The sequence below is a fragment of the Gadus chalcogrammus genome, chromosome 17, assembly GCF_026213295.1.
Source record: "Gadus chalcogrammus isolate NIFS_2021 chromosome 17, NIFS_Gcha_1.0, whole genome shotgun sequence".
NCBI classification, from domain to species: domain Eukaryota; kingdom Metazoa; phylum Chordata; class Actinopteri; order Gadiformes; family Gadidae; genus Gadus; species Gadus chalcogrammus.
The window spans coordinates 11,138,864-11,164,682 of record NC_079428.1 but is presented as its reverse complement, the minus strand read 5'-3'; the positions used below and the strand labels follow the sequence as shown (position 1 = coordinate 11,164,682).

The following is a 25,819-nucleotide window of genomic DNA, read 5'->3' as shown; positions in this document are numbered from 1 at the left end:
TGACAGAGGTGGTGGTAGGGGAGGTGGTGGTCATGGGGTGAAGGAACTCGTGGATTGGGTGGATGGAAGGGTGGTGGACGATTTTGATTTAACCTGTTTCCAGATCGATGAAATGTATTGATTCTGCTCTATATGGACATTATTCTGTTTTACGTCTGCTATTTATTGATCCTTCTCTTTATTTATTTTGACGCATGATTTGGTAAACAGGCTTAGTACATACTGTAGCAAAAAAACAATATCAAATATGATATATATAATACAACCAAGTGGAAATGTAATTTATGCTTTGAAAATAAAAACTCCATTCATCAATCAATTCCAGTATTTATACATCGGCCTCTGAACCAGTCCGTCTCCATGGTGACAGCTGTTCATTCTACAAATAACAAGCGCCCCGCTGCTTGGAGAACAGAAAGACCTTGACTCCGCGCAATTGACTCACAGATACACCACACAAAAGGCCCCCTCAGACATACACACCCAGTACTGCCCTAAAACAACCCCACCTAAACGTAAGGTACACCTATATGATACCGTCTCCGAACTCCAACCATCATGTTAGCTTATGCTTGTTTACGTTCCCCATTAGATACCACAGAGAGCTGACCCTTTACCACACAGAGCTTCCTGTTGCCGTAGCGTGTCCTGGTGCTTCTCAGGGGACGTGACTCTGCGGGGGGGCTCCAGTGACAGATGGATCGTGGGTGAGCGAGGGGGCAGAGTGGGAACTGATGCAGAGTGAACCCTGGTAGCTCCAGGGTGCCATGGTAGCTCTCTCTACTACCCTGGGGCTCGACCAACACAGTCTGTCCACACCGATCTGGCTCAATGGCCCTGAGTGTGTGACAGAATCTTCTAAGCTAATTAGAGCGGTTTATTTTAGACTTGTTTTTCGACTTACTTCCCAAAATGAACAAACACACAAGAACACAAGAAAACAAAATAATCATAAAGGCCTCACAGATAGACAATTACAGCAAAGTCATTCATTTAGCCTGAAAAATAACAGATCATTAGAAAACCATGAATTTACTTTTAACAGGAAAGATTTTAGCATTTTCCGGGAACCAGCCTGATAAAAACAAGTTGATGATCGATTTACAATTAACCCTATATCATAATGTTCAGCTTGTGTAAGGCTTTCTTTTAATCAAAGGTTTATTCGAGATTATTGCAAGAAAATCGTAAAACATGAAGAGTGAATCCAGTCCATTGAATTGAATGAAATGTAAATAATATGCTGCAGTTAGTATAAAAAAAACGAATAGAACTTTTTTTCCTGGCAAAATATGAGTTTCAGTGGCGGGGAAAGGTAAAGATCATCCCAGGTGATCCAGAGTCAGTGTTCTCCTGTGGGTGCTCCGTGGCCTTTTGAGTTGGGACGTGTGCTGTTGAACCTCGGGGGTGCTGTTGGGTGCCGCCTCCTCTCTGCTAACCCGTCGCTGATGTGCATGTAGTTACCCTCGCCTCTCTGAAAAAAACTCACGTGGCTGTTTATGATGGATAGGGGTCGCTGCTCGGGATTGGAGAGCTGGCGCTACAAACCAATCGTTGGAAACAACGAAAAACAATCAGAAACAATCAACAATCATCATGAAACACCCACTCCAGCAACATTAGATGCAACAAACTATAGTCAACAACACCAGAAACAACCAACAGCAATCAGCAACAACCAACTGCAATCAGCAACAACCAACAGCAATCAGCAACAGCCAACAGCAATCAGCAACAGCCAACAGCAATCAGCAACAACCAACAGCAATCAGCAACAACCAACAGCAATCAACAACAACCAACAGCAATCAGCAACAACCAACAGCAATCAGCAGCAACCAACAGCAATCAGCAGCAACCAACAGCTACAACTGTAATCAGTAACAATCAACTGTAATCAGTAACAATCAACTGCAATCAGTAACAATCAACTGTAATCAGTAACAATCAACTGTAATCAGTAACAATCAACTGCAATCAGTAACAATCAACTGCAATCAGTAACAATCAACTGCAATCAATAACAATCAACTGTAATCAGTAACAATCAACTGCAATCAGTAACAATCAACTGTAATCAGTAACAATCAACTGTAATCAGTAACAATCAACTGCAGTCAGTAACAACCAACAATAATCTGCAACCATTCGGCCACAATTCGGTCAAAGAACCGAAAATGATTAATGACAATCGGCAACAATAATCAGCAACGACCAACAGCATTGGACACCAATTCCGCAACAATCAGCAAACTCAACTACATCAGCTTCTATGGACAAAATCAACTACAATCATTAAAAAAGAAAGGCAAACATTTAACCACAACAACAAGGACCATTGAAGCAGCTCACCTGGTACGGTGACCCTGGTGCGGTAGGTCTAGCTGTGGCTTCCGGTTGTGGATTCGGAGCGTGGTTGAGGTTCAAAGAGGACCCTGGCTCCATATTGGTTGATGTACTGATAAGTTTGGTTTCAGAGAAGCTCATTGGCTGAGATGAGGGCTTTTCTAGATAGCAGAGAACATCATCCAAGTGGGTTTAAACATTCTTATCATGTCTGTGATGGTTTTGTATTTTCAGTGATTTAATATTTTGTAGTTTTCTCTCATTGCAGTGGCCAGGCAGTGAAACACCAACCACGACTTCGCCTTTAAAAGTGTTTACCTGTGCCACACTTCTTCCTGGTTAGATCATCAGCCGTCTCCTTAAAAACAAAATGGATGTTGAGGCATATTTCTGTCTGATTCCTGCTAGGTCAATTTGAATGCGACAAATAATGGCTCCTCTTAATGTAACACACTCTCGGTTTTCTTAAATATTCACACATGTTTAGATATTTGATGTTGATTTTTATTTTAAATGTATAAGCCAATAAACAACAAGACAATAGTCATCCAGTTGACTATTATGAGGTCCTAGTCCTTATGTGTAAACATAGGCTCCTGCATCGCATATCAATAAAATAAATAAAAGTAGTCTGACTGCTACACAAAAAGCTCAGCTTACACAAAGTTGAATGGTGCAACTGTAGGCCTATACCTGAACTGGTGGAGGGCCTGTTATGTCGTCCATTCGCACATTTATGGCTGATGCTGTGTGAAAGAAAGTAGAAGAAAGTGAATTAAGAATAATATTACATTATATTGCCTGAAGCCCTGTTGTGTAAAACGAAAAATCATTTAAAGAATTAAGTATATAGTTCAGTGCTATATTTGTTTGTATTTAGCGAGCCAGCTAACTATAGCAAGCAAGCTGACAAAATAGTTAAGCTAGCACATCGAATGGGCTAGCCAAGTATAAAAAAAAAATCGAATTTTGTGTCTTATTGTGCAACAGGCCAACAAACAAATGTGTATTTTGTTCACGTTTTACTTTTACTCAGGGGTGATGCTGCAAAATAAATAACATAATTATAGTTCAGATTAGTAACTAATCTTTCATTGTGTACGATTGAAAAGATATAGAACCAACATGGCTGGGTTATGTGAAGCTCTGTGAGTCCATCCGAGATCTTTCGTTCTTCTCTATTTGTGTCCTAGAAATAGGAACAGAGAAAATATAAGTGTGAGAATGGGTGGAATACAGTAAAAGCAAAAAAAAAGAGAAATAAATAAAGCAAAAACAATAGCAAAAAAGAGAAGGATAGTCTACTCTAGGATTGAGATAATATGTGATACGTGGGCAAAAAGGGCAGAACAAACGGGCAAAACAACAACAAAGGAAAATTGAAAAATAGCATTGTCAGAGACAGGAACACACTTTGTACTTGATGGCAAGATTTGTGCTGTGTCATCAACCCGGTTCCGAGGCTACAGAATAGTTGTGTGGGGTTAGAGGTTGTGTCTTGAATGCTGCATTACCAGTAGGGCCTGCGTGGAGTGGATGGCACTGGTGATGCCAGACTTATGAAGGTCATACTGCTGCTCAGTCACAGAAATGCAGTCTATAGAAAAATAGAAAAATGAACTGAGAAATCAATAGACAAGATGGCTTAAAATTAAAATTTGTCCAGACGGAGTAGACAGAGTCTGTGTAGACGGAGTAACCAAACACAAATGTACAACTTCAGGGGCAGCGCAATCTCTAGTGTAATCTGTGCTATTGCAAATCCAGTATGGGGATTGGTTTAAATAGATGACCTGATCCCCTGGCAACAGTTCGAGCCAATCAGAAACAGAGATTCTAGTCTATACCTGATTGAAATCTTTTCATAAGCTCCTAATTACCCCCCCAAAAATAATTATATCATTCTACACCGTTCCATTTAGTTTTGTCTTTTATTTTATACACAGCGAGTGTGTTCAGTATTACACAGTGGAAGGAGTCCTACCCAGGAAGGATGGCCTTCGTTGGGGTACACTGTCCCAGCACCGGGCCATCATGTCCACCAGCGACCTCAGACCCTCAGTCTGGCCTGGGTCGATACTCTCCAGGGGGGGGCGGTCCCCTTCTGGGACCCGGAAACGCACAAGGCTGGAGATGACATCTGCAGGGTGAAGTAGACCACCCGGAGGGAGGAGAACCGTTGTGTTATCTGTCTGACTACTATGTCTCTGCAGCACTGATGAGCGATGGAAGAGAGATGGAACTCACGTTTGTATGGCTTTTGACCCGTCAGAATGGACCACAGCAGGATTCCATAGCTGAAACAAAAATAAACACACCGCTGAACTAAGCGCACATCACCACAACGCCTTGTAAATCAACAGGTACTGTGATTTGGCGCGGCACAACGGGAATGTCTTAGTTTTGTTAGGTACTGCGGGTGCGGGCAGGCAGGTAGGACCCAGACGCAGACGGTTTCAGGGAAAACGGCACTTTAATCAAACCTAAAGGCTAAGGCACAGGAATCAGGGAACTCGGGAGACAACAGGGAACTCGAGAGGGAACAAGGAACACGGAACACGCAGGACTAACAACCAACACTAACCACAGCAAACCACAATGACAGCACACCGAACAAAGGAAAGACGAGGGCTTAAATAACAAACACAACGAGGAACAGCTGACACATTAGGGGAGGGAACAGTAATCAACACAGGAGGGAAACACAGGGAGACACCCACACCCAGACAGTACCCCCCCCTTAAGGGTCGACTCCCAGGCGACCCACGACAAGCAAAAAACAAAGAAAGTCAAACCCAAAACGGGTGGGTGGAGGGGCACCAGGAGGGGGGAATCAAAAAAAAAAATGGACTGCGGCAGAGCCGAGGGACGTCAGGCGGGCGGCCAGAAAACTGCCCCAGGGCATGGCAGGGAGCCTCAGGCGGACGGCCTGGGGGGCAAGCAGAGGCAGAGTGAAGGCGGAACCCTTCAGGAGGCCGGCGGCAGGGACGATGAGGGCTCAGTCCCTCAGGAGACCTGCAGTGGCACAGAACCCCCGCAGAAGGCCGGCAGCGGTGAAGGCGGAACCCTTCAGGAGGCCGGCAAAGGCGAGGTAGAGGGCGGGTCCCCTCAGGAGGAAGGCCAGGTAGAGGGCGGGTCCCCTCAGGAGGAAGGCCAGGTAGAGGGCGGGTCCCCTCAAGAGGAAGGCCAGGTAGAGGGAGGGTCCCCTCAGGAGGAGGGCCAGGCAGAGGGCGGGTCCCCTCTGGTGGGAGGCCAGGTAGGGGGCGGGTCCCCTCTGGTGGGAGGCCAGGTAGGGGGCGGGTCCCCTCTGGTGGACAGGGTAGAGGGCGGGTCCCCTCTGGTGGAAGGCCAGGCAGAGGGCGGGTCCCCTCTGGTGGGAGGCCAGGTAGGGGGCGGGTCCCCTCTGGTGGACAGGGTAGAGGGCGGGTCCCCTCTGGTGGAAGGCCAGGTAGAGGGCGTGCCTCCCCTGGACGGTCTGGAGGGCGGACCCCCTCCGGTAGAAGCAGAGGCCGGTCCTCCTCTGGAAGGAGCAGGGGGCGGAACCCCTCAGGCAGGAGCGAAGACCGGTACCCCTCTGGAAGGAGCAGGGGGCGGGCCCCCTCAGGCAGGAGCGGAGGACGGACCACCTCAAGCAGGCGACGAGGCCGGTACCACTCTGGAAGGCGAGGAGTGGGCTCAGGAACCGGACAGGGCTCGGGGACCGGAGTCAGTGCGGGAGCTGGAGTACCAGGAGGAACCGGGTGGTACCCCAAACCCTCCCAGCGCTCCATTGTCTTATTTATTTTGGCTAGTAAAACCTCCAACTTACGGCTAAATTGAGCGTCCGCTGGGTCCAATAGGGGTGCTGTCATTCTGTTAGGTACTGCGGGTGCGGGCAGGCAGGTAGGACCCAGACGCAGAGGGTTTCAGGGAAAACGGCACTTTAATCAAACCTAAAGGCTAAGGCACAGGAATCAGGGAACTCGGGAGACAACAGGGAACTCGAGAGGGAACAAGGAACACGGAAGACTAACAACCAACACTAACCACAGCAAACCACAATGACAGCACACCGAACAAAGGAAAGACGAGGGCTTAAATAACAAACACAACGAGGAACAGCTGAGGCACATTAGGGGAGGGAACAGTAATCAACACAGGAGGGAAACACAGGGAGACACCCACACCCTGACGGTTTTGAGCGCTTAAAAAGGCAACTCCCAAAATCATCTGCTACGGAGGCCCATTGTGTTGCCTGAACGCGTGCCTGCCTAAGGTGTGTATACTTAATGGATAAGTGCACGTGCCAAAACAAATCTAGGGACGAATGGATAGGCGTTCTGTTGCAGGATGCCCGACAAGAACTTAACGAGGACGCTGAGTTTGACGAGCTTCATATGTACTGCTAGAATGAGAAACCCTCTAAAATAACAAAAGAGTGGCATCACACTCCACGCCCAACTTCACGGGCCCTTCCTCCGGTGTTGTGTGTGCGAGCGTGAGAGGGGGGGGGGGGGCAGAGGGGGATCGCAGTATGAAAGGGGCGCAGTATGTGAGTGTCTGTTTTCATGCTAAACATGCTCAGCTGTACCTGTACATGTCCGAGGAGCGAGAGGGCCTGTAGTCCCTCCCGAAGGCCTCGGGGGGCATGTAGCTGGTGGTCCCGGCGTCCTCCGCGCTGCCCACCTTGGACTTCCGACTCACGCTTTGTGAGATCCTTGCCAGACCGAAGTCCGTCAGCTGTGAGGGAGGACGAAGGGGTCCTTACATTACTGTTGCCATAACAAGAGCTTGAAGTTGACCGTAGCTAGCCGCTGAGCGTAGCAGGCCGCCGGGCCTTTGCCCAGAAGCCTGGGACTCGCCTTGACGTTCAGGCCAGAGTCCAGCAGCACGTTGCTGGGCTTCAGGTCCATGTGGAGCATCGGAGGAGAGAGGGTGTGGAGGAAGTTCATGCCAAGGGCCACTTGGTAAGAGAGCCTGAAGGCCAAGGGCCAGGGCGGGGGCCCACGCAGGACACCCTGTAACAAGACGGCATTAACTGCTGAATAATGCAAAAGACAATGTATCTGCGGCGCTGAAGGGAATTAAGATATAGGGAACAGCGCGTTATGGTTGATTCGTATCGCTACAGGTACGAAAACATCCCGCCAAATGTCCCTAATTCACAAAGAAACAGAGAACCTCCTGAACTGGTTTACTAGTTTCAGCAAAGACGAAGCATTCAATTTGTCCCCTGGCGTGCAGTTTTAGATGTATAAATGATCAGGAACATTCCTTGCTGATGAGTTTCAACATAACACATTTGCCTCGATTGTTTTCCGGTAAGTGAACTCGTTCCCTTGCGTCATTCACGGTGGGACAGGAAGTGACAGGGGGGTGGCCGGTCTCACCTGGAGGTCTGCAAGGGAGCCCTGCTCCATGTAGTCCATGACCAGGCCCAGGATGGAGGGTCCGCCGGAGGGCAGCCGGCCCTGGAAGACCCCGGAAACCCTCACCACGAAGGGGCTCTCCCCCCGACGCATCAGCTCTGCCTCCCGCCGCAGGGCTGAGCTCGACCTGGAGGGGGAGAGGGGGAGAGGGGGAGAGGGGGAGAGGGACAGGGGAGAGAGGGATGGGGGAGAGGGGGAGAGGAAGAGAGGGACGGGGGAGAGGGATGGGAGAGGGACGAGAGAGAGAGAGAGAGAGAGAGAGAGAGAGAGAGAGAGAGAGAGAGAGAGAGAGAGAGAGAGAGAGAGAGAGAGAGAGAGAGAGAGGGAGAGGGAGAGGGAGAGAGAGAGGGAGAGAGGGAGAGGGGGAGTGTGTGTGTGTGTTTGTGTGAAGGATGAATATTGAGCCTCACTTGGACCATGGTTGGTCGAAATTAGAATAGAATAGCCGGTAACACAGGGGGAAAAGATGAATTCAATGTACGTTGCATTAGTATGAAAGCATATTAATGTCATTAATGGATATGATTGTGTTTAAGTGTTTAAAAATATTGTTTGTCATTTTTATTTGGTGTGAATTCAGCACTTTATGAAACAGTGTAGTGTACATACCCGTCGTCATAGTGGAGGATCTTAATGGCAACGTCCCAAGCCCAGCGAACATGCCTGGCTTTAAAGATCTGTCCGAACCCCCCAGAGCCAATCACCTCCCACCTAACCAGGCTCTCTTCATCACACACCGGAATATGGCACTGGTTTTGTTCCATGGTTCACTAATATATGGAAAAATCTCTCATGTCATGTTTGGAGAAATTATGCATTGTCAGTCGCTCTAGGCCAGGGGTCGGTAACCCTAGGCAGGCGTGCCACCACTGGCACGTGGCAGCATAATCATAGAAACGCTTAAAAAAATTAAAAATTAAATTAAAAAACGTATTTTTTATTTTATTATTGTTATTAAAAAATGTCACCGCACAATACGGCAGCTGAATTATTACTACTGATATTTTTTGCACTTTATTCTGTTTTGGGCATTTCCTCCCAGTGCAAATATGATAAAATGATCTAACATTCTCATCTATTCTTGTTTTTTACATTTATCACAGTGCAACTATGTTTTTGAATGAGTTTCTTAAAGTGGTGTTTTTAGATGGGACATATGTAATTATAATTTGTAAGCCCATGTAGCTAATATAACAACAAAAAAAACATTTAAAATGTTGATGCATGATTGTGGACTACATAAATAAGACAATTCCAGGTCTTCTGGAAATGTTTTTGGTCGCTGTGTTATAATTCAGCTTAATATTGAATAGATTGTTGCTAGAGAAAATGTCAAAAAAAATGTCAAACTGGCACTGCATGTTGAAAAGGTTGCTGACCCCTGTACTAGGCCTACATTGCCCTAGTGCTATTATCAAGTTGATTATTCACATTTTGAAGCAAGGGCGCCCCCATCTGTTCAAATATGGTAATATTCCGTATATCATATTACATTGATTGAGGCCTACATATTAAAAGGATACCACGTTAATGTTATATACTTAATCCTGATTAGCCAATAACGTTCTAGGAGTAGGCATTGTAGTTCTTAAACGACACCTCTGCCTGTTAACTTTCTGTAAAAAGCAACAATGTTTTTCATGAAAGAAACACGTATCTAATCGTTGTTAGTAAATGTGGTTTGAACGGAGAATAGGCCTACATCTCCGGGTTGAAGTTTGGCGGTGGAAAGCCACCGAAATAGGCCGTGCATTACTTTCCGATACCTGGAAACTCCGTGGTGGTTTATTACATTATTAAAACCAATGCGCCTCATCATGGCCGCATTGGGCTATAGGCCCATTTCAACTTGTATTTACCATTGATACCTCCAATCTAAACCAAATGCAAGAAGACAGCAACAATATGCCTGGTTGTAATCAATAGTTCATCGTTTAATTAAACCCGTCAAACAAAGAATTGTAACTAGAGCCATACGTTTCATGTCAACCTTTTTCGGTCACGTAAGTAACAAAGTTTATAAGCAGATTTTTTTCCACAAATGCCGTCAACAAATCGAACCTCACCTGTAAACGGATCATCTGGGAGATTTTAGGATTCAGGCCTAAGTAGATATTTTTTGACAAGGAAAATTGAATTAGGTGAGGTTCTCTCACCTAATATATATGTAGGCACCATTGAATAAAACGAGAAGTGAAACTGATTAAGTCCATCCCACAAGTTCCACTTCTGTGTGTTTTTTATGGTTTGCACATTGCACCCCTTTCACCTCAAAGTGATTTGAAAGGATCATATTTGATTTAATTAATTAATTAATTTCAATTTTAATTTACAAATCGGTTATAATTCACTTAATAAATTATAATAACTACATTATTCATCAATAATTCACTAACTATTATTTAATAATTCTTTCTGTCGGTTCACAATTTTCCAGCCCAGCATGAAGTCTCCCTCTCTTCGTCTGTTTCCTGGACTCCGATGACATCACAGCGCGTGCGCTGCACAAGCTCAAGGGGGAAAACAAGTTCGTGACGTTAATGGAATTCCCCTGGCCAATCTGTGTCGTGTTTTGACGTCTTTTATTAGGAAGAAGAATGTATACTTTATTATGATACACCCTAAATGCTGCATATGTGTTGACATTACAGTTCTTTATCTCTTAAAATAAAACAATAAAGACAAATCAAAAGACTCGTCGAAAATATTGTTATTGACGTAACTAAGATCAACTATTCACTTGGTTTCCGAGATAAATATCGGAACGTAAACTGGGCGGCACAAATCTCTTTTACCAACCAATCAAAAGACCAGTCACAGTGCGTCCGGATCATTGACTGGTTGGTAACGGAGAGAAGCAACGCCCCCTGTACGCTCGGACCCTTGGATCAAGGCAACCGCCATGAAGTGCCTGGGGGACCGCCCCAGTCTGGCGCGTCGTTGCCACTTTCGTTTTGTTTGGGTTTGTCTGGACTACGAAACTTTGCATTATAGTGAAATAGGAGACAGGTTAAAACAATCATCAAGTTATAATGTAGAATATTCCGCTTTTTTATCGCCTTTATTATCATAATCGAGTGCCAACATTTTGGAGTTACGACCGGTTCTTCCCCTGCTCAAATGAGAGAGAAGGGAAGTAAAGACGAAACTTAAAGGCAGACACAGATCAAGCCGTCCAACAAAGTAGGTAGGAGAAGTTAGGGCTAGCTCTACTTCAACAATGTATAAAATAGCGTAATATCAGACAACTTAGTCCGAAATTGTGCCAATGTTTCAGCCTCTACCTCTCCATTCCCTTTCGATGCGTCGGTCCCCCAATAACCATTAGGTCGTTTCAGAGAGATTGGGAGGTGTTTGGAGAGAGAGAGACTGGGTTGATGGACCCGTCGCGCAGCGGTTCCGAGAGGGAGGGTGAGCTAATGGTGAAGGATGAGTTCGCCTGCGCCGGTACGTTGCGGGATTCTCTAACGTCCCAGCGACATTCAGTGGAGAAGATATTCCGGGTTTCATTTGGGATCGGGACCGACGATGTGCCTCACAACGATGGGCAGATGTGGCTCAACTTGCGGGGTGCGAGCCACAATGTGGCCGCTGCTAAGGTCAGTCTAACTCCATCATTTTGCCTTGAGTAAAAAGTGAAATGTATTATTGTCTAGACAGTGGTGTAGTCTATTTTATTGTAGTGGGTATACTGTGATGATTCCCTCCCAGCCTCGTACAAACCCGTCCCACTGGTTCGTGTAGGCCTACGTGTGTGGCGCTTATGGGGTGTCGCACCACACTCACCAACGCAGGGGTCTACAACCCGCTGATATAAGAGTATAACGATTATCACCAATCATGGACAGCTGAATAGGTTTATCAGTTGTAATAACAGTGTGAACAAATATATCACAAAAATGACAAGTTGTCCTTTGTATATCTATAGTAGCAATAGCACATGCTAAACAAGGACAAAATCTACTCAAAATAATTTAATCAACTGTTTACAACCATGGCTAACCATAATGTTAATCTCATTTGCATAGTGATTAACATTATGAATTTCAATTGTGCATACCAACTGCATGTTGGCTGACATTTACCTAACTTTTTTTTCCCTCCACTCTAACCAAGGATGCCTGTTTTTAAATTCCCTAGCCTGACACCCAGTCCGAAAGGCTGTCCAGGGGTTCACATCTAAAAGTAACAAGGAGATATACAGTGGGATTAAAACATTGTCTTCTGTTGACTACTTGTTATGTGGTTTACACATTAATTTGGGAGGACTGGACACACACACACACACACACACACACACACACACACACACACACACACACACACACACACACACACACACACACACACACACACACACACACACACACACACACACACACACACACACTTTTCTTTCTGTTGTGTCTTTGCTAGTCTCCGTAGCTCTGGTAGTGGCATCTGCTGCTGCAAGGTCAACTTGCAGTAGCGAGTTGACCCTATGTGTGTAGTTTGCTTTTCATATTGTAATGTTGAATGTTATTGTAGCATGTAGCCTGGGACTCTTTAAGTGTTTGTGTTGTGTTTTTTAACGTTTTATCCAGTTGTTTTAACAGGCCAATTGTTCCCGCGTTTAACTTTCAATCTGTGTGGGATGCTAATCACAGCGCCAGAAGGAGGGGCTCGGCCCGCCAACTAACCTGCAGAGATGCAGGGGCAGCTTCGCGCTTCGTAATAGAGACAGGGCAGCGCGCGAGCGTGCAGGGGGAATTTTATGTATGGTGAATGTAGGAGATAACTTCCCCTGCTAAAAGTATTTTATTGCAGTTATACCCAACCGGTATTTGCGAAAAATTAACACAGAAGTGAAAGATCTGTCACAAGACGATTGATACGTATCCGTGCACATTTTTAAGTGGGTATACGCAAATCCTGGTGCGTTCCTAGTGGGTATACGGCGTATACCTGCGTATCACGTAGACTACACCACTGTCTGTAGAGCCGGCCTATTCTATTACCTTTTATTAATGCTGCGTTATTGTTCCAATCACCGCCTGTATCCCTTCCCGACCCCCTGCAATGTAGTTATTTAACTGACACCTCTTCCTGTTAGCTTTCCGCAAAAAGCAATAATATTTGCAATAAAGCAAACATTAAACCTCTGAAGGTCCATAAAAAACACAGCTCACCAACAGATATTAAATCAACATTCAAATTCTCTGAAGGTCCATAAACCTTGCAACTCACCAACAGATATGACACATCATTCTAGTCTTAATGTATTAGGGCGGCCTAGACCAAAACACGGCCCACCTGGGTGATTACACCGAGATGAATGCGTTGAGTCACAATGCCTCTTAAAGACCAAATTAATTTTCCAACTTGTATCAATACAAATTTTTATACATACACGATGATTGACAGAGACAGATATATACTAGACAGAAAGACAGACAGGTTGATAGACGTATCGATAGATCGACTACTTCTTGTATGAAATTTGAATCTCATAATTTATCGTTTTAACTATTTTGTGTCTAAAGTTTTAACTCCTGGTCAATAGGGTTAGGTGTATGTATTATTATGGACTCCTCTCCTTGCGGTGACATTACATTGCTCTTACTTTGAAAGTAATTTGCATTATTTTTTTCTTCCTGTGACAGCTGTTTGTCCGAGGCCTGGTCAACGAGGAACAACAACAGGAAGTGCCGTACCCAGGGTTCCTGCACTGTGTGTTCTGCGGAGCCCAGGGGTTGTTCATGGACTGCCTGATCAAAAACACATCCGCATATATTGTGGTATGCATGGAGCTTGTTGTGGATAAAAACCCGCAATCTAGTACTCGAAGGTCGAGAAGGACTAGGTTTGAAAGATTAAGGCTTTATTACCACTTGCATAAAGTAACCACTGTCGTGGCAATTCCTTTACCAGATATTGCGTCCAAGACAGATGAGATTTCCAAAACGCAAAAAGCACACAATACTTGTGGACAATTATGGTCATATATATTTGTAATAATACTAGAAACAATGATACATCACAACATTCATCAACAAACAATAGAATAGGCATACATTACAATAATCCGAGGCCTCAGATGGGAGTTCGCCCTGCGTCTCTCGTTTACAAGGTTTTACAAGGAGGTTTCTGAGGGCAGCTGTCCCTCACCAACCCAACAACGTTTGTTAACCTGATGGTAATCTATTGATGGAAGCTCCTCAGGATGTCATAAAGGGGGTCGCGGCCGTGCCTCTGGTTTAAGCAAAAAGACGCGGGGCTCCTAGCAGAAGCCTGACAGGTGGTTTTATGAATGACAAAAGGAATCCCTTGGAACAGGGCCCTCTGTGAACTCGGCTTCGTTCCACACTGGCATCAAACAGATGGACAAGGTGTTCCAAATAGTTATTTTAAGCCTCAATACATCTTTTCTCCCATACTATTTGTTTGTTCAATTTGGAGATTAATTCGATTCGTTTTGTAGAATGAAGTCTGGATGACAGTTAAACTGCCGTACTGTGGAGATCTCCAGAGATAGAGAACCTTTTAATGAATACATTTGGACAATATAATGTTATTTTTGACAAAATTATTCAGCTTGTTTCTCCCCTTCGACATGAACAAATATAATTTCCCTATGTTGAGATGTAACGGGATCAGTGTGTAAAATGTAATAGCATCTAGCGGCAGGGTTGTAGATGGCAACCGACAGTATAACATGAATAATATATTCCTGTTTCTGCGAGGTCCATTACGCTTTAAGTGTAATCCGATTTGTCAATATCGGTGGTAATATTTTAATCTAGAAAAGCATGTTGAGACTGTCAATTTTATCGACGGGATCGACAGACTTAAACTTGACATGGTTTTCTTTCACCTGATTCAGGTCGGCTCCCATGGTTGCCTGCTTATCTCTGGCCTCACAGAGCCAGTAGTACAGGCCTACTCCCTTATCACAGACCTGTTGGAAAGGTTCCATATCACCCAGGACCAATGCCCCGAAACAGGCAGCCGGGCCCTGGGAAAGTCCCTGGATTCAAGCCGGGCCTTCAATTGTCTGGTGAGGAAATGGGAGGACAAGCATACCCCGGAACTTCTAGCGCTCCCCGAGGCGGCCAAGCAGGGCCTGCTGGCCCTGGTGAAAGAGTCTGGTCTTTATTCCAGCCCCGGTTCTTTGGATCGTTCCTCAGAGTGTCTAGACCAACCAACGGGCAACGGTTCACCTAGCCCCGTGTCCGGGGGCCCCGCGAGACTGGGCTTGGAGTCGGGGAACATCGCGAGCGCCCTCGCCTCCAACGCCCTCGCTCGTCTCGGGCCGGAAGGCGCCCGGGATCCCGATGGCCAGGAGGCGGAGCGTCGCCGAGCCGCGCCGCATTTGGTGGCAGAGCACCCGTCGCCGGCTACAGAGCGACCTGGGTGGGGTCTCACAGGTCCCCCGGCGGAAGACCTCACACCCTGGGACGCGTCGGGCCCACCCGGGCACACGGCTGTCGGAAACGGGGGAAGAGGAGGAGGAGGAGGCGGCGGAGGAGATGGAGCCGAGCAGGGCCCGGAGGAGGAGGAAGCGGTCAGGGCGGAGGCGCTCGAGGGGAAGGTGGAGGAGGAACCGGAGGAGGAACCGGAGGAGGAACCGGAGGAGGGGGATACGGAGGACGGCGAGGCGGTGCTCTCCCTGGGCAGCCAGAAGGAGTTCCGGCTGCTGCTGAAGTTCTTCACGGCCATGGGCTACACGGAGCAGGTGGTGAGGCAGGTCCTAGCCCGCACGGGTCCCAGGGAGGCCTCCCAGATCCTGGACCTGGTGCAGCAGGAGCAGGACTGCAGCGACAGGAGCCCGGAGCCCGGAGACCGAAGCGGCCAAGTCAAGTTGAGTCCGAAGAGCGACCTGCCCATAATCGACTTCCTCAATAGAAGGCGCCAGGCCCAGAGAAACTACCCCACGGAGACTGAGGTCGGTGAAGGGGGGACGGGTGAAAAAGGGAGGAGAATGCGAAGTGAACCTTCCAGAGACGAGGGCCGGGGGGACCCGGAGGAGGACTTTGTCCTGGCGGTGGTGAAGAGGGCGGCCGCCAGCTGTGGCTACAAGGAGGAGAAGGTAGCGGAGGTCTACGGCAGCCTCCCCGACCTCTCCACCCACCAGCTGATCCTCCGGCTGCAGCGGGAGGCGGGGACGCTGGGTGTGCCCAAGGAGGAGGGGGAAGAGGGGCTGCTGGAGTGGGAGGCGAGGAGGACGGGCCCCGGAGAGGAGGAAAGAGGCAGGCTAGGAGGTCACCTGACGCCCGCCCAAATCGCCCCGAAAGAAAGGAAACCGAGCGTCGCGCTCCGACCTCAGGAACCTCTACCCAAGCCTTCCGTTTCCACGGCGACGCCGCCGCCGCCAGAGGTCAGGGGCCCCCCGCTGCTTACCTACCCCGCCACCGGCCTGGGTCCGGGACCTACCCCCCGCCAACTCCCCCACGCGGGTCAGAAGGCAAAAAAACCTGAAACTTCACCCCTGCTACCTTATTCCCACCAACCCCAGCCCCATGTCCCCTTCATCTACCCCCAAGCCCCTGGCCACCTCCCCCCTACTGGCCAAAACAACAAAACCTCCAATCCTTCGGCCGAGTTCCCCTACCCCTTCCCCCCGCCCGATCCAGCTCACCAACACCAACCCCCCCTCCATCTCCCCGGCCCGGCACTGAAGGATCCGTCGCAGGGCTTCCTGGCGGCGCCTTGGTCGACAGGCGCCTTGGTCACCGGGGAGCAGCGCTTCCTGGAGGGTCTCCGGCAGACCTTTGACCTCCAGCTGCCTGCCCAACCCGGAGACCCCGGGCTGAGGATGATCATCATAGACGGGAGCAACGTGGCCATGAGGTGGACGGTTTTTAACGTGTTTATAGTGTCGTCCCCTTCTTAACCCGAGTACGAAATATAAACATATTAATGTGCATGTCTGTGTTACCTATTTTAGTAGAAGTACATTCAAGATTTGAAAGTCTTTATCAGCATGTGTTGCAAGCAAAACAGTATGCTTGCTCTCCATTAACAATAAAACAGCCACACAATGTGTGACAATAAGTAAGAGTAAGTGAAAATAAAACTGATATTAAACTGAAAGGGAACTCTATAAATACCTACAGTGGGCATTAAGGTAATGATGCCCTCAGTAGAGGCGCCGCCCCTGACAATAACATTGTATTGTCATATTTTCCATATCTAAACGCTGCATGTTAGGACAGATACATAAGCCGTTCGCCTGAAGAGGGCCCAAACCTATCCCTATGTATGCGGCTTGTGTTTTGCCAATGTCCATCTGTCTATTGGTGTGGCTCATCTGGTGGCGCCCTGGGAAGCTTTGTATTGATGTTGTGTGTGTGTGTGTGTGTGTGTGTGTGTGTGTGTGTGTGTGTGTGTGTGTGTGTGTGTGTGTGTGTGTGTGTGTGTGTGTGTGTGTGTGTGTGTGTGTGTGTGTGTGTGTGTGTGTGTGTGTGTGGTGCAGTCATGGTCTGGGCCACTTCTTTTCGTGCCGTGGCATCGCTCTGGCCGTCCAGCACTTCTGGACCCGAGGCCACCGACGGATCAGTACCTTCCTGCCCCAGTGGAGGCAGAAACGAGACCCCAAGATCAAAGGTACCAGGGTTACCCCCTAGACCCCAAGATCAAAGGTACCAGGGTTATCCCCTAGACCCCAAGATCAAAGGTACCAGGGTTACCCCCTAGACCCCAAGATCAAAGGTACCAGGGTTACTCCCTAGACCCCAAGATCAAAGGTACCAGGGTTACCCCCTAGACTTGCAATGCAATGCAGTTCCTGAAGTTGTAGGAGATTAATCGAGATTTAAAATACTTAGACTAATTTAAGAGAGAGAGTAAAAGAAATCGAGGGGTCCGGAGCAAGAATTGAAAAAGACTTTATCGTGAAGAAAAACAACAACGACAACAGCCTGAGTGAGTCTGCAGAGCCACTCCCGTTCACAAACTGCGGCGTCTTTTTATACACACAAACAGAACAGCTTCTCCTTGAGGTGTCTGCCTCCATTCAGTCATAAATCCACTTTAACCTGAATGGTCAGAAAATAGACAACAAATGGTCTGCAAAGATAGCCCTGCTCCTTTTAGGGGGGGCTCCATCTGTTCTAAACCCAGACACCTAGGCACCGTGTGTTTTCCACTATTAGGTATAAAAGACCTCATAATAATCACAGTTTACCATAGAATATAATCAGTAATTTCTACCACAAAGTATACGTGCACTTCCTGAAGGGTGAACAAACATGCACTTCCTGAAGTATACGTGCACTTCCTGGACGAACGGGGAAGTAACTCTGCAACCTGTGGTTCCCCCCCTCGTAAGTCCTTTTGAGCTAGGGAGAAGATAATCATTCTCTCAGTGTTTCAAACAATACAAAGATCTGTGTATTGTGATTCCCTCTAGGGCTGGTGGTACCACCAGGAATGTCTTATCTAGCGTCGTCACACCCACTCTGTTAATAAGTTACTCCAGAAGTCTGAGTGAGGGAAGCTGGTGATTTCTGAGTGCATTTACAGGCACAGCGGAGGCTGTCTGGAATTCCACCATTAATGGTTCAGAGTGTGGGACTATGTGGCCGTGGGTCATGATGTATTTGACCGTAGGTGTGTTTGATTCGCTCTCCAGAGCAACACTACCTGACGGAGCTTCAGGAGCTGGGGCTGCTCTCCTACACGCCCTCCCGGGAGGTGCTGGGGAAGAGGATCAACTCGTACGACGACAGGTCAGTCCAGACCAGTCCAATCTATAGAGCAGCGCTTCTGTGGTCTTGACTCCAAATGGGTCACGATCCAGACGTAGGTGTGGCGCCTCGCTTAGCAATGCACTTAAAAACATATATATATTGTTTAATAGGCTGTTGAAAACATTGTTCTCTACCAAGTCTGTTATGTAAATCTGTTGCAGTTGCGTACCCTTGCTGACCTCTGACCTTTGCCTGTTCCCGTCAGGTTCATGCTGCAACTGGCCCAGACGAGCGACGGCGTCATCGTTACCAACGATAACCTGCGTGACCTCCTGGACGAGTCCCAGGCATGGATGGACATCATCAAAAAGAGGTCAAACAATGCCGTTTTATTCTGACCAACGGAGAGAAGTGTTGCGGAAGATCACACATTTCTACGACAAAGTTTGAGAAGTGTGACGAAATATATTAAATTAGGTATTGGATAAAGGAATTGAAAGATTGCATACGATATGAAAAAGGTACAGAAAATCAGGGAAAAGAAGAATTACTCGTGTAGGAATGCTGCACGCCACCCAGGTTGAATTGGTTGGGCTCCCCTAGACAAAGGATGCAGGGTTTCATGGCAATTGGGCTGCATGTTGCCATGCAGGAGATCTCCGTCTGAGGCCCCGTTTACACGAGGACGCTTGCGGGTAAAAACGACAAAATATTTTATCGGAAGTGCCTTTCGTTTAGACGGTGACAGCGTTTTTGGGGAATGAAAACGCATAAATCTGAAACCACCCTCCAGAGTGGAAAAGTTGAATACGCTCCGCCGTAGTGTTTCCGTCCAGACTGCCAAGACGCAAAACACTGCTCAGATCTGCTCACGTCGCGTACGAGTTTACGTCACATACATGTGCCAGTACAAGGAAATAAACAAACATGTCCGATTATTTCCATGCGTCGGACCTTCAAGCTGCTCTGGCAGCTCTAACAAGCGTACAGGAGTCTTTCCACGAAATGTAAAGGATATGTACAGATAGTATTACTGAACAGAGAAGGATCTTTTTGTTTTTTGCGGCACGGATAAGAGAAGAAGGAAGATTATACGCATGCGCTCCGACATGGCGGTGTTGTGTGATAGTGTATCACAGTACCACCTAGCCGCCTGGCATGCATACCCAATCGAATTCCACACACTTTTGCGTCACCGTATGCACGCAGATTTCCTCCCGAAAACGCTCGTCTAAACACAGAATAAAAAGTGAAGACGCAACGCCACTTTTGCGTATTCTGTTCAGACCGTCATCGTGTAAACGTAGCCTGAGTGTGTGTGTTGGGATGAATGGTTTAACCTGTGCAGACTTATTACTGAATGAGTGTGCACAGGTGTGCAACCTCACCCAGCCCCAGAATCAGATTAGACTTGGCCAGGTGAGGCTGCCTAAACCAGCATTCATCCACACAGGCTGTTTCCCAAAGTGAAGGCTGCAGCCTTGCTAGGACGCGTCCTTGCTAGTCGCGTCCTATGGAGATGAGACTAGAGTGCTAGCTCGAGTGCTTCCTAGCGTTTGTAACGTCGGACTTTGGGAACGACTTGGTAGTGTGGAAGCGCTTCCGCTTCCGCTTTTTAATACTGCGTGTCCGCTTGTAAACACATGTGCGCTTATGAATAAAACATGGCAGCAATCAAGCTGATCGATATTTATTTGACCACAACGCATTAGAATACAAACAGTTTAGAAATAAGCTGAAATCTACCAGTTCAATAGCTTTGTGCAATACCTGTTGGATAAAGAATGTAACTAATATAAATAAAGTTTTCACGTTATAAATTCTAATCGGAATTGATTGAAAATTAATACATTCTTTTATTCTTTATCTTTGCATACCGGTATTTGTTTATGTCCATTTTATATATGTGCGGATGGAAGCTTATTCAATGTGTTTCAGTGTCATGGCATTCATGGAAATAATATGTTAAATATGCAAATAATGTGTTAGATCTGCAGTGATGGGCTTGTGTCACACTTCCACATTGTGCTTTGAACTCAGTAGTCGATTATATTTTGACTTGCAGAATGCAAAATAGACCACAAAATAGACACCTAGTTTGCAGAGTTAGGTAGCCCCCCCCAGCCCCCTCTATAGCCTACCACTGTGGTTCACACTGCATGAGTTGCATCCTGTATTTACCACCTCCTTATAGAAGATGCATATTTTATTATATATTCATTCTTTTTTCAAACAAAAGTGAATGTTTCTTTTGTTTTTTTTATTGTTCATCTGATTATTTTATGCCCTCTGTTCAGAGAGCAGAAACATTTTCAGGAAGAGAAATTATTAAATAAAATAGGTATACAAAACATACATAAATACCTATTTATGTAAACATAAATAGGTATACATAAATCATGTAATCTTGTGAGCGAGTAAATTGACATTGGTGACAGTGGTGTTTAACACCAGCTACGTCCATGCAAAATATAGCAACGTATCATTAAGTTACAAAAACGTTTGAAAAGTGGCACAGGTCTTTAGGCTTGATTATTTGCATTAACATGATGAATCTATAAAAAGCAATACGGCACAAAATATTTCTGAAAACTAATATAACTTGACTTCATTCGAACGTGTACTGCTCTGCCATTTTCAAGAACCCGCCCAGTGAACGCAGAGGATTGTGGGTAGTTTTGGCTCGTCTAGGATGCAGCGATGCATCCTTGAAAAATCTCGGAATTCTCCAAAACAAAGGACGCAAAAATGGCGCGGCTTTCTAGTGTCCTCAACATTGGAACAGTGCTTGTCGGCGTTCTATGACGTAGCGTCCTTAAAAGGGCGGCCGTTGAGCATGCTTCCTTGACATTGGGAAACAGCCACACACTCCCACATCGAGATGTTATTATTGAGATGTTTTTTAAGATAATTAAAAAAAAAATGCCACACAATATTCCTAAGAAAATCAAAACTTCCCGATAATACATGCAAATAAACCGACATCATGAAATCATGAAATTAACATTTTTTTTGTTAACTTTCAAATTGGCGCCACGTTGGATCCACGTTGATGACAGTTTGTTGACAGTCTCCTGGTTGCTTTTCTCCCCATGCAGGCTCCTTCAGTACACCTTTGTTGGTGATCTCTTCATGGTGCCAGACGACCCTCTTGGCCGAGGAGGGCCACACCTGGACCATTTCTTACGCTCTGAGCATTGGTAAAGTCACAACGCACACCGTTAACACACGGCACAGGTAAACTCACAATGCACAGCGATAACACACAGCACTGCTAAACTCGCAACGCACACCGCTAACACACAGCACAGGTGAAGTTACAACGCACACCGTTTACACACAGCACTGGTAAAGTTACAACGCACACTGTTAACACACAGCACTGGTATCCGCACAACGCACATCGTTAACACACAGCACAGGTAAAGTCGCAAAACAGGTAACATACAGCACAGTTATTGGCACAACAAACGTCTGCTCAGTGCTCAGAACACAGGTAAACGCACAAAACAGGCAAACTCACGACACCAGTGAACTGTGAGGCCTACAACAATCAAAATGTACAAACTAATTTGGAGGAGCTACAAAGCATTATAGTGCTCATATCGCACAAACTTGTTGAAAAATTCGACCTGACAGACGGCAAGAAAAGCCATAGGAGTCAGAAATGCAAAGTTTGTATTTAAATTGGCGGTAGTGCCAATCCTTTTTTCAAGGTGACATATTATACCACCAGGTGTGAGTGTGATAGGCCGCTACAAGCCGTTTTGAAGTTCTGCCTCTTCTTACATCACAAGTTGGCGTGTCCACCTAGATGTATGCTGGATTGATCAGTCCACCAGCCTACCCAGTGGACAGTAGCAAACGTTGCTCGTCTATCCGTCATGCATCTAGGTGGACAAACCAACTTGTGATGTCAGAAGAGGCAGATTTTTAAGACGGCTTGTAAAGGCTATTCACACTCACACCTGGTGGTATAATATGTCAGCTTTAACCTCCTCCTCCTTTCAGGACTCCTTACCCGGGCAGCCACTCCTTCGCTGGCGTCGCCTCCCCTTTCCCCTCCTCCAAACTCCCACGAGCCAAGACGGAAGTCCTGCAGTACCGCGACCTGACACCGGGGGGAGCGGCTCCAGAGCCAGAACAGAGGGGGATACGGGCGGCCGGCGGGAAGAAGAAGAGCGGGCCGGGCAGAGCTGCCAGCCCAGGAAAAGTCACCCGCAGTGGGGGTTGGAAGGCTGGTCCAGAGAGGGGCGTGGATGAGACGGCCAGACTCAGGGACAGCCTGTGCCAGGTGTTCCCTGGTCAGGACAGCACGGTGGGCCTGGTTCTCCAGCGACACCCCACCGAGACGGACATCAACTTCCTCTCACACTTTGTCTTAGAGCTGCAGAAAGGCTGAACGATGTCAGTACGTTTTAAAATGCTTGCGGGGGAAGCCCCCGGTTGCCTGAGTGCTAGACGCACAAGGACTTGGACCAATGATTGTGAAGTACTGTGTGTGTTACATTTCGACATGCACTGCACTGAATTATGAATATTGTGTTGATGGCATTGAGCGCTGACAATGTTTACAAATAACCCCAGTGGTTAAACTAGCTGAACAAACAATTAGGTAGCTTATGACCAAATTATCAAAATGCACAGCAACAAACAGCTAGCCTGAGGCTTAACAACCAAATATTTAATCTTTTGCTTCTAGCAAACTAGGGTAACACAACAAACAGCCTGCCGTTAAACTAGCAAAACACCCCAAAAATAACTTGCCTGTGGCTAAACAAGGTAAACTCACTGTATATTTTCCTTTGCATATTGCAAGACGATTTTATGGATTTTATATGAATTTACGTAAAGCCTCAATATCAGTGAGCGCAGGATTAGTGATTTTAATTTTTTTCTAAAACGCTTAATTTTTCTAAAATGTGGAGACGTGTTCGATGATACTACTTTATTTGAAATTCAAGTGCCTTATTTCAATTCCTAACATAAAAAAAGTGTAAAGGGTCCGTTAAACCAGAGCCCGTCTTCCTATTAGACATTCTCTGGTTATACGAAAGGACCACTGCAGCAGTGAGAACTTCCTGCATTCCACCGTGAGATATGACCACATGTCTGTTGGCCTCGTCTCTCTGGAAGCATGAAGAAATTCTCTGCATTTGATGAAAACATAGACTTTTATCCTTCAGAGTGGATCATTTTATTTTTCTAAGAATAAATACAGCGATATATATATTTTTTTATTTTCTCTAAAGAGCAATAAATAAATGAAATAAAACATAATAGATGACTTTATGTTTTTGTTTACTTTGCGAGACATACCAGGAGTAAATGGAGTGTGGCTGTGAAGGTGAGCAGAGCCGTTCTCCCGAGTTCACGTCCATGGATGTGGGAGGGTTGCTGAGTTGCTCTCTTAGCCGACTGGGTTCCATTTATTCAAAACCACTCATTTTATCTTGATAGTCTCTCACCTACCTACACAGAAACTCTTAACAAATAATGATTTAGTATTGTCGAAATAAGGGAACTACTTTTCTCAGAGTATCAACACATCTACTGGGCACTCTGGTCTCCATCCACATCTACAGGAGCAGCAACTGCCAGCAACAACTACTTAAATTGCAGACTAGGTGAGTCCAGACCAATCCATTTAAAACTTGTCTAGTTTATATGAAAAAATTAACTGGACACGACATGAAACATGTCTTCAAATAAAAACTAGACACGTTTAGTTCATATTTGAAGACATGTTTCATGTGTATGTCATTATCAAACAATACTCTTGCATTTATCACATATGTATGCTTTTCCGTTGTTGCTAGCAAGCTAATGCTACATGCTTTTCGCTGTCAGCATCGGCAACTTTTTGAGTGTAATATTGAGACGCTGTTTTTGCTTATGCACACAATGGCCTTCCCGCTGGAAGGAAACGTCTTTGTTAACCGAGATCAACGTCAAACAATCGTTCCTGTCTCTTAACGTGGATCGTCGTTCTTTTCAGGTGCAGTAAGAGGTGATCCCCATGGAGCCCTGAGTCCTGTGGGGCTTCATGTGGTGCTCGGGCCAGGGTGGTTGGTGTCTCCTGTGTCTAATGTTTCAAATTTAAGGTTGTTGGTCTCCTTCCTTCTCTTGCTTTAAAATAATCCTAGAATTATTTGAGATTCAGGCCTGTGCTGTTTTTAAATGAAAACTCATCGTGTTCGAATTTCCGCTGAAACAGTGGGTTCACTGGCTCTTTAAACTGTAATGACATTACTAACTAAGTACTTGTGTTGTGTGTGACGGATACTAAGAGGCCAGATATGTCCTTGGTGACTAGATATGTCCTTGGCTCATGTGAGGTGCCATTCAAGATTCAAGTATTTATTCGTCACATGCTTAATTTGAGAAACAAAAAGCAGTGAAATGGGGATTGCGACTGTAACTCCCAAGTTTAATAATAATTGAAAAGTAAGATCACCATTCATTCACATATCAATTCCAGAGATACTACCAGGCTAGGTGTCTGAGAAACCCAGAAGCTCAAGGCCACAAAAACAAGTGTAATCTCCTACAGGAGGTCAGAAACAAGCCACCAACCAAGTTGTAATGCCCACACATAGCCACAAGGGACCAGCACCGAGTACACATACGGGTATCCAGGAGGCTGGAGCTCAGCACCATGCTTAGCCAATCAGAGCACATTACGGAGGCCACGCTTGCACATTATTAAAGTCACAACCAGTGGCGGTGGGTCTATAGAGGGCGCTAGGGCGCCGCCCCTCCGTGAAATATTCACTTGAATATTCAACTATTATCAATACGAAATAAATCAACAAAAATACATAGCGTTTATCCTCGTTTCGTTTGATTTACTTGTCAATGCCAGCAACCATTTAAATGCGTCTGAACGTCAATGATTTGGGCTAGGCTAGTTATTGGTCTTTCTAAATAAAGCCCTCCTCCAAGTCAGGCGCGCCGGCCTCGTTGAAGTTAATGTAAGCTCGCTAACTTTTTGCTGTCTATCAAGCAGAAAAAGCTTTTCATTGGCGCAAAAAAATTCGCCCTCGGGTCGCACCAGTGTGCGCCCCAGACCAATGGTATCGCTTTTCTTTTTTGTTATCACCACATGATTGGAAAATTCAGCGAATCAATCAAATAGGCTACCTCCCTCAGCAGCATTCGCGCAACACAACTAGATAGAGAAGAGATAGATCGCTAACTAGCAGAGAGTTGTAAGCACTTTCCACCCTTTTCAGTGGAGGAATTGGACTCCCCAAGCAATGTTATACTTAAAAGGAGCAAGTAAGTTACATATTAATTTAGTCTTTCGGCCTGTAGCATATAAACTAAATGAAGCAACTGTCTCATATTTCTAACTGCATTTGAAGTAGACATTGAGACTCACAAAAAACGGAC

General features: G+C 46.2%; 2 protein-coding genes across 9 annotated transcripts; one reads left to right on the top strand and one right to left on the bottom strand.

Moving 5' to 3' along the window:
* Positions 1 to 130: 130 nt before the first annotated feature.
* On the bottom strand, positions 131 to 10,221 carry ripk3 (receptor-interacting serine-threonine kinase 3). 2 transcript variants are annotated; one of them, XM_056575970.1, is made up of 13 exons: positions 9,821 to 10,221; positions 8,364 to 8,524; positions 7,716 to 7,881; positions 7,188 to 7,343; positions 6,917 to 7,065; positions 4,594 to 4,643; positions 4,331 to 4,486; positions 3,861 to 3,943; positions 3,472 to 3,535; positions 3,040 to 3,092; positions 2,665 to 2,704; positions 2,353 to 2,507; positions 131 to 1,474 (listed from the first exon to the last, which is right to left on the bottom strand). In XM_056575970.1, exons 2-13 carry the CDS (start codon positions 8,516 to 8,518, stop codon positions 1,343 to 1,345), a joined length of 1,359 nt encoding a protein of 452 aa, XP_056431945.1. In that variant the 5' UTR covers positions 8,519 to 8,524; positions 9,821 to 10,221; the 3' UTR covers positions 131 to 1,342. The 2 variants fall into 2 exon arrangements, with proteins under 2 accessions (XP_056431945.1, XP_056431944.1); XM_056575969.1 differs by having other exon boundaries at positions 133 to 1,540; positions 9,821 to 10,220.
* A 448-nt stretch (positions 10,222 to 10,669) lies between these two features.
* On the top strand, positions 10,670 to 25,391 carry khnyn (KH and NYN domain containing). 7 transcript variants are annotated; one of them, XR_008892918.1, is made up of 9 exons: positions 10,670 to 11,353; positions 13,397 to 13,531; positions 14,617 to 16,583; positions 17,209 to 17,339; positions 18,367 to 18,463; positions 18,690 to 18,797; positions 21,523 to 21,624; positions 22,436 to 24,051; positions 24,423 to 25,390. XR_008892918.1 is itself a non-coding variant. In XM_056575526.1 (9 exons), exons 2-9 carry the CDS (start codon positions 11,132 to 11,134, stop codon positions 22,824 to 22,826), a joined length of 3,153 nt encoding a protein of 1,050 aa, XP_056431501.1. In that variant the 5' UTR covers positions 10,670 to 10,937; positions 11,093 to 11,131; the 3' UTR covers positions 22,827 to 25,391. The 7 variants fall into 7 exon arrangements, 6 of the variants coding, with proteins under 6 accessions (XP_056431501.1, XP_056431503.1, XP_056431502.1 ...); XM_056575526.1 differs by having other exon boundaries at positions 10,670 to 10,937; positions 11,093 to 11,353; positions 22,436 to 25,391; XM_056575528.1 differs by having other exon boundaries at positions 10,670 to 10,937; positions 11,083 to 11,353; positions 22,436 to 25,391.
* Positions 25,392 to 25,819: the final 428 nt, after the last annotated feature.

Bases quoted from the DNA above. Each gene is read 5' to 3' on its own strand.
- ripk3 (XM_056575969.1), bottom strand. From the start codon at position 8,518: ATGGAACAAAACCAGTGCCATATTCCGGTGTGTGATGAAGAGAGCCTG. The intron at 7,882-8,363 runs GTATGTACACTA...CTCCCCCTCCAG, and splicing joins ATCCTCCACTATGACGACGG to GTCGAGCTCAGCCCTGCGGC. The intron at 3,944-4,330 runs GTAGGACTCCTT...ATTTTTCTATAG, and splicing joins ACGAAGGCCATCCTTCCTGG to ACTGCATTTCTGTGACTGAG.
- khnyn (XM_056575526.1), top strand. From the start codon at position 11,132: ATGGACCCGTCGCGCAGCGGTTCCGAGAGGGAGGGTGAGCTAATGGTG. The intron at 13,532-14,616 runs GTATGCATGGAG...CACCTGATTCAG, and splicing joins ACACATCCGCATATATTGTG to GTCGGCTCCCATGGTTGCCT. The intron at 18,798-21,522 runs GTCAAACAATGC...CTCCCCATGCAG, and splicing joins ATGGACATCATCAAAAAGAG to GCTCCTTCAGTACACCTTTG.